The 7,759-nt window shown below is 45.4% G+C and overlaps 4 protein-coding genes across 4 annotated transcripts; 3 read left to right on the top strand and 1 right to left on the bottom strand.

Moving 5' to 3' along the window:
• Positions 1-479: 479 nt before the first annotated feature.
• Positions 480-1,997, bottom strand: VTN00DRAFT_3504 (uncharacterized protein; the record flags this gene model as incomplete). The annotated part of the gene is made up of 3 exons (XM_069429829.1): positions 480-802; positions 890-1,228; positions 1,325-1,997. 3 exons carry the CDS (start codon positions 1,995-1,997, stop codon positions 480-482), a joined length of 1,335 nt encoding a protein of 444 aa, XP_069289025.1.
• An 861-nt stretch (positions 1,998-2,858) lies between these two features.
• On the top strand, positions 2,859-3,185 carry VTN00DRAFT_3503 (uncharacterized protein; the record flags this gene model as incomplete). Its single annotated transcript, XM_069429828.1, has 1 exon — positions 2,859-3,185. One exon carries the CDS (start codon positions 2,859-2,861, stop codon positions 3,183-3,185), a length of 327 nt encoding a protein of 108 aa, XP_069289024.1.
• Positions 3,186-5,357: 2,172 nt separating this feature from the next.
• On the top strand, positions 5,358-5,996 carry VTN00DRAFT_3502 (uncharacterized protein; the record flags this gene model as incomplete). The annotated part of the gene is made up of 1 exon (XM_069429827.1): positions 5,358-5,996. The coding sequence occupies one exon, from the start codon at positions 5,358-5,360 to the stop codon at positions 5,994-5,996; it is 639 nt and encodes a 212-aa protein (XP_069289023.1).
• A 393-nt stretch (positions 5,997-6,389) lies between these two features.
• Positions 6,390-7,166, top strand: VTN00DRAFT_3501 (uncharacterized protein; the record flags this gene model as incomplete). Its single annotated transcript, XM_069429826.1, has 2 exons — positions 6,390-6,580; positions 6,839-7,166. The coding sequence occupies 2 exons, from the start codon at positions 6,390-6,392 to the stop codon at positions 7,164-7,166; spliced, it is 519 nt and encodes a 172-aa protein (XP_069289022.1).
• Between the last annotated feature and the right edge of the window lie 593 nt (positions 7,167-7,759).

Here is a 7,759-nt window from a genome sequence, read left to right as displayed (position 1 = left end):
TTAAGGAGCGTCTTATATACATGCTGAGTTCTGCCCTGGAAATACCTATCCGGTGGATCATGACTATAGATGGATCAAAGGTTCAGATGGATCATTTTGATCCATTGTCACGTGATAGGATCCCCCCTTCATCTGTCCTGCTCATGGTCTCTAGGCTGTGCCGTAACAGTAGATAGCCCCCATGTCTGAAATTCCTATCTATATAGGGCTCTTGTAGGCAAGCTAGGCCCACCCTTAGCTGAAGCCCTAGTTCCAGGGCTGCGATAGTGATCGCATAGGCCCTGCGGCAGTTATGTTGCAATACTGTGGAAGATATGCCCTCCTACCCAATTAGGCCTAGCCTCTCGCGTGTCTATGTTATTCCACATTCGTGTAAACAGTTAGAATCCTCTTTCAAGCAAGCAAGCAAGCTCATAATAATAATATCATCATCATCTCATAGAGTTCCGCCTCCTTCTCCCATAAATACTAACATACTGCTATGGGCCTAGGCCCGGTGCCTGCCAGGGGGGTCTGCGTGTTGCCCATGTAACATTGCCCAGAGTGGTGATAGGGGTCCTTGGGGCTAGCATAGGCTGGCTATGCTTAGGCTGCTGGGGCGTCTGTGGCATGGCTTGCTGAGGAGCCTGCTGGGGAGCTTGCTGGCTAGCTACCACCACTGCACAGCCTGGGGAGCTTGGTATAATAGCCTGAACTGACCTGTGGTCCCCCATAGGAGACTCTATGGGTTCCTTATTAGGTCCCCTCTGCTTGCTTAGGTGTTTTCGTGCCTCCCGTATCTTAGGGCAGGTCCCGGCCATAGCTGGGTGTGATCCCCCACAGTTACCACACTTAGCGGGCATATGCTGGCATGCTATCTCTGGCCTTGCTGGACAGTTGACTACCTTACAGGCATGCTCAGCCCCCTCATGGGCACCCGCACAGATAAAGCAGCATGGGGGGCGATCCCCACAGGCCCAGAAGCTATTGTGCCCTATTCCGCAGCATTGTGGGCATACTGTGTCAGCCCCTAGTTCCCAATAGTGCTCTGTACGGTATCTAGAACCCCCAAAGCAGATTCCATTAATAAGGATCTTCTGGGCTTCCTCCAGAGAACCCACAGTGATCACTATGGTAGAGCCCTTCTTCTCACTGTTCTTGAGCTCCTGGGGGTTCTGGAGCCATGTGGGGTCCCATTTGAGCCTATACTCAGTACCTAGTTCAATTTCTTCACGGGCTAGGCCCAGGCCTAGGGTCAGATATCATCTGGTTGGCACCCTGTGGACCTTGACCCTGTACCATTGCTCTGGGAGCTCCACCAATACCACTGCTGGGTCTGCCTGACAGGCTGCGGTCACTAGGAGGTCCCTATAATGGGGGACTAGCATAAAGTCTAGAGAACCTTTCTCTAAGAGGACTGTCATGGCTCCAGTCTCTGTATAGCCCATATCAACTACCTGGAGGAAGTATGGGAAGCCCTTCTTTGCTAAGGCCCTGTTCAGGGCCAAAATAACTTCCTCCCATTCAGCCTTAGGAGACATGACTCCACTATCTCTTTGAAAAATAAGCCTGCGTGCCTCTTTATTCTTCTCTTTGATCAGTTTCAGGTCCTCTGGTTTCTGGCTTGTATTAGGCTCCCCAGGAGTCCTAGTAGTGCTTGATTTTTGAGCCTTATTCTTCTGCTTTGGGCCGACCACCTGCCATTCCTGGCCCCCAGGCCTGGTGGCCATTAGGGCTGCCATGTCTGCATAAGATGCTCCCAGTTTTACTGGCTGTCTTGCGGTCTTGGGGATGCCTATAGAAGGTACCTTAGGTGCTTGGTACTCAGTAGTTTTGCTTGCGGCTCTGCTTGGTGGTCTGTGCTCTTGAGCTGGGGGAGCTGGCAAGGGGGACTTTGGGTGTTGCTGGGTAGTTGCTGTGAGCTCTGTACAAAGCTTGCTGACTTCTAGTTCTAGGGAGGTGATTCTCCCTAGAAGGTGCTCCTCCTGGATCTGTTGTTCTGCTTTCCAGCCATCCATAATCTCTCTAAGCTGGGTCCATAGTGTCTCTAGGTCTCTCTGGCGTGCTTGCTGCTGGTTCTGGGCCTGTTGCTTCAATGCTCACTCCATATTGCCTGCTAGAGCCTGAAGTTGCTTGCTGATATCTTCTAGGGGGTTCTGGGTGTTACAGCACAGCCTAGGATTAGGCCCAGGCAGGATGAGGGGAGGACTACCACGTGACTGGATCACCATGATCCATGGGGATTGATCCAGCCCTGGTGATCCATGAGCTATGATCCATGAGCTGTGATCCATCGGATAGGTATTTCCGGATAGAACTCATAATGTGTATAAGGACGCTCCTTAACCATGGGGATTAGGACCTGTCAGCCGAATATTACCACTATACCCTAGTGGTATACCAAGAGACCTATCAGCCTATTCAGCACACGCCGATCCAGGCATCTTGAAGGTTATAATCCCTGCAATAAAGGGATCATACTGTCTATACCTGAAGCCACCTATTTTCCTTTGTTAGTTCACAAAAATGTCTCGGGATCATTGAACAAAGAAGTATTCAGAAAGGTCTTAACCCCTAAGTCCATAAATAGTGGTCAGATAGTTAGGTAGATTGGAATAATCAGAGCTTTCATCATCATACCTTCGGAATATGAGGTTCGCGCAGTCCGACAGTTATGAGCCCAGAGTCACTCTAAGGCACTGATCTTCATCCTCATATTGAATCCCCTCCATCATTCTATCGCTATATCCATCCATAAGCGTTTTATAGAGGCGCGATTCTTTTCATCATATATCATTGCCATCCTCGAGCACTTGATCTCTGTGCAGAAGTCGAACTGCTTGTCATATCCCTACCATAACCCCTTTGAATCGTCCATCATGGCATCTGAATCTCGACAGATCATCTTGGCCAGCTCCGATGATTGGGACAAATGGATCCAAGTCATCAAGACGGTTGCAGAAGCAAAGGATATATGGGAATATGTCAATCCGAATAAGGAAGCTCTCCTAGAGATGACGGAACCCCAGGAACCGGATCCTAGTAAGATCAAGACCAATGCAACATCTATTGCTGATCTAGATGAACTGGGACAAGAGATATATCAATATCAATGGCGCAAATACAAACAAGACCTAGAGTTTCATGATTCCAAGATTAGAGCAGTACGAGATCTCAAATCCTTCATTCAGCAGACAGTATTGTGAGATAATTTGCACTATACCTACAACAGAAATGCCCATAACATCCTTGTGGCCCTAAAGAAGCGTTTCACCCCTACTACCAGGTATTGAGAGCTTGAGATCATAAGAAAATGGAAGGCTCACCCACATTCGCTTCATCAGTCAAATATAGACAATTGGTTGACAACCTGGGACTTGCTATATGACAAAGGCAAAGCCCTCAATATCCCTGACTTCCAGGACAATCGACCAATGACCGACTTCATGCTGGCAGTCAAATCATTGATCCCTGGATTTTATAGCCACTGGTTTGGCAGGCTTCAGAATGATCTGACCTGTATAGGCTTCCATGATCTTGTCCAGAAGTTTCACAAATGGAGACAGGCTGAGATAAGTGATTTGCACAATCAGCATGACATATTGTTTGTGATGTTGAAAGGCAGAAGCCCTGAAGGAAAACAGCCAAATCAGCCTGGATCTAGATCTTCAAATCAACTGCGAGAACCCCATACATGCATCTGTGGGATCCAACATCATTTCAGTGAATGCCCATACATCATCAAGTCAATCAGACCAAATGGGTGGAGTCCTGATCCCAAGATTGATGAGAAGTGGAAGAATCTCATCCAGTCAAACTGGATGATCAGGAAGGCTGTCAAGAAAGCATATCAGTACATTGAGCAAAAGGCTTCAAATTCAGAATCACCCAAGGAAGCTTTTCAGTCATCAAACCAAGATTCCTCCTATGGTGCCTATCCAGATATTACCTTCACCACTACCAAAGCAAGTTATTCAACATGGGACAGTCCTCATCCTCTCTGTGACAGCTTCATCCTTGATTCTGCATCAAATATACACGTCTGCAATGTTTGGGACTGCTTCAAAGACTTTCAACCTGCAGGATCTGACAATATGGTCAAAGTTGGTGATACTATGACCAAGATCGAAGGATACAGCACTGTGGTATTGAAAGTAGTCAGTCCAGATGGAAAGCCATTAAATATGACTCTGCTTAATGTCACCTATTCCCCCAGATTCCATACAAACCTGGTGTCATATTTTCAAATGCGGAAGATCAGTATATCATGGGATCCTAATGGAGACTACCTCATATATCAAGGCAAGCATACATGTCAGCTTCAACTTCATCATGAAAACTGGACCATCAAATATAACTCAATACATACTTCCTTTGCGACTCAGACGTCCATGAAACCACTTGAATCAGCAGCTCCCATTGAATTATGGCATCAACAACTTGGTTATTTGAACTATGACACCCTAGAACACCTACCTGAGGCTGCAGAAGGTGTCAAGATTACCACCAAGAGATCTATCTCTCAGCCTCTGTCTGTCTGTGAAGTCTGTGCCATATCAACTGCAAAACGTCAGATATCTTGAAGACCAGCTGACCGAGCCACTCGACCCTATGAGAAGGTCCATTTTGATCTAATCAACATGGAAGAAGCATACAATGGAGACAAATGGGTAGCACATTACCTTTGTGATGCATCTTGAGAATATCATGTTGATACTTTTCCACATAAGTCTGATCTATTAGACTCTATCAGAGGATTCCAACATTGGATTTGGACTCAATACTGTGTCAGAGTGAAGGTATATCATATTGACAAGGAACAGACCCTAGGAAATGAATGGAATGCCATAATCAAATCCCAGGGTACTATCATTGAAGACACAGTTCCCTATACACCTGAACAGAATGGTGCAGCTGAACACACTGGGGGGGTGATCATACAGAAGGCTAGAGCCTTGCTCATCAAAGCAAGATTGCCACTAAATCTATGGCCAGAAGCAGTCAGAACAGCAGTCTATCTCATCAACAGATCGCCCACAAGATTATTAGGATGGATTACTCCACGCAAGATGATTCAGAAGCTCACTGGTGAGCATGTCAAACACCCCAATCTTGCAAACCTTCGCGTATATGGCTCACGAGCATATATCAGAGATCCCAAGATTCCTTAAAAGCAAAAGATGCAGCCACACACCCTAATAGGCTATTTGGTTGGTTATAAAGCTTCTAATATATGGAAGATCTGGATGCCACATCAGAACTGTGTTATTGAGGCCAGAGATGTTATATTCAACAAAACAAGACTATATGATCCAGATGAACCCTTCCTTGAAGATCAAATCAAAACAGCAGTTCAGAAGTCAAAAGAGACACTTACCATGCCTATGAGATTGGCAGATATCACTCAACATGTCAGACATGATGATTTTGACGATATCAGGCCTAGGGATGTTGAACATGATGAGCTGATTGATGAGACCACTCACAAAGCGATGACCCCTGATCAGCCAGTCTTTATGACACCTGATCCAACACCCCAGCAATCATCTTCTCTGCCAACATCTTTGAATCCTCCTACTGAATATCTTGATCATGGATCTAATGTTGATTTGCAACTCCAAGGCGAGCTCAGCAGGTCTACTGAACCAGGTCCTTCATCAAGAACCTGTTCTAGGACTGCTAGAGCACCTCCTTTGCAAGAAATCAGGTCTGAAATTGATGAATCCAATATATTGACAGAACCGCGCATGAGAAGGCCATCTCAACGCCAGCAAGAAGCTGATCTCTCATCCTCATCCTCTTGTCGCCGCAGATATGCATATATGACCCAAATTGAAAGCCCATATGATCTGTCAGGCTATTTCAATGCGTTCGCCACTGCCATGAGCCAGCCAAGACCTCTACATCGCGATCAGCTGCCATCTCCGCCCAAGAACTGGAAAGAACTCCTTGCTCATCCCTTCAAGGATGACTTCATGAAAGCTGTGGAAGTTGAATTCAATGAGGTTGAAGCATAAGGCACATTTAGATATGTTAAAAGGCCCCAGAAGACACAGGTCCTACCTCTTATATGGGTATTCTCATATAAATTTGATTCCAACAGATATCTACTGAAGTTCAAGGCACAAGTCTGTGTTAGAGGTGATCTACAGTGTCATCTATTAAAGGATACATATGCTGCTACCCTCACAGCTAAAGTATTCAGAACCCTCATGGCTATTCTTGCTGTTTTCAACCTGGAGACTATCCAACTAGATACAGTCAACGCTTTCCTTAATAGTGAACTTGACAAGGAAGTCTATGTTGAGCTCCCAGATGGATTCAAGAAGGCAGGATATGTGATGCAGCTTCAACAAGCTCTATATGGACTACAAAGATCCCCTAGACTCTGGCATCAAGAATTCTCCAAAATGCTGACTAGTCTAGGACTCCAGAAAGTCCCTGAAGAGCCATGCCTTTTCACCAATCGCCACTGCCTAGTCTTCTTCTTTGTTGATGACATTGTCATTCTATACCACCGTGATCATGAAAGCCATGTCAGGCAACTCAAGCAAGATATTATGGCTACCTACCATATGAGGGATCTTGGAGAACTGAAATGGTTCCTAGGTATATGTGTTGTCTGTGATCGATCTCAGTGAAAGCTATGGCTCTGCCAGGACTCATATATTGAAAAGATTGTCAAGAGATTTCACCTAGAGACACATCAAACCCTGTCAACACCTGCTGCTACTACTGAATATCTCACTGAATATGATGGTCAAACATCTGCTCATCAAATTTATTACTATCAACAACTTGTTGGGTCCTTGATGTATCCTGCAATTATTACTTGTCCTGATATTGCAAGGACTAGTAGTAAGCTGTCAGAATTCCTTGTCAATCTGTCTCCAAAGCATATTGATGCCGCCGAACATGCTATATGCTACCTCAACAGAACAAAATCATATGCGATCAAATACTCCCTTCCACCAGATGACTTCACATCTGATATCTTCATCTGCGCAAGCAATGCTGCCTATGCTGACAATGAGGATCGCAAGAGCACTGAAGGATACCTTTTTAAGCTATTTGGAGGTCCTGTTGATTGGCATTCAGGCAAGCAAAAGACCATCACTACATCTACTACTGAAGCCAAGTTGCTTGCAATATCTGAAGCTGGAAAGCAGATTAAGTGGTGGAACTGACTGCTCAACACTATAGACCTAGATCTTGAGCATGACATCAATATTCAATGCAATAATCACCAGACTGTTGACCTACTAATCAAGGAGGATGAACCTGCTATACGTTTGAAGCTTCGACACATCAATACCCATCATCTATGGCTTTGAGACAAAGTTCAATCCCGTCGCATACAAATTACATGGGTCCTGACTACATCCATGGCTGCAGATGGTCTCACCAAGATCCTACCGCGTCAAAAGCATGAAGAATTCATCAAACTACTTGGACTAGTTGATATATCTGACCGACTGAGATCTATAACCTAGCACCTCCATCTATATGTCACCGTCTTGTCTGGTGCTGGGGGGGTGTGTCAGCTGAATATTACCACTATAACCTAGCGGTATGCCAAGAAACCTATCAGACTAGTCAGCACACGCCGATTCGGATCTGCAGAGGATCGTAATCTCTTAACCCCTCATTCCATGAGATAAATAGTCAGATAGTTAGGTAGATTCGAATAATCAGAGCTTTCATCATGATACCTTCGGATTACTATTAGGGTTTTAGGGTTTTAGGGTTTTAGGGTTTTAGGGTTTTAGGGTTTTTAGGG

This window comes from Thermoascus crustaceus (genome assembly GCF_041956765.1).
Source record: "Thermoascus crustaceus strain CBS 181.67 unplaced genomic scaffold VTN00scaffold_2, whole genome shotgun sequence".
Classification (NCBI taxonomy): Eukaryota; Fungi; Ascomycota; class Eurotiomycetes; order Eurotiales; family Thermoascaceae; genus Thermoascus; species Thermoascus crustaceus.
Note: the sequence above shows the minus strand (reverse complement) of the source record. Positions and strands in the feature narration are given on the sequence as shown.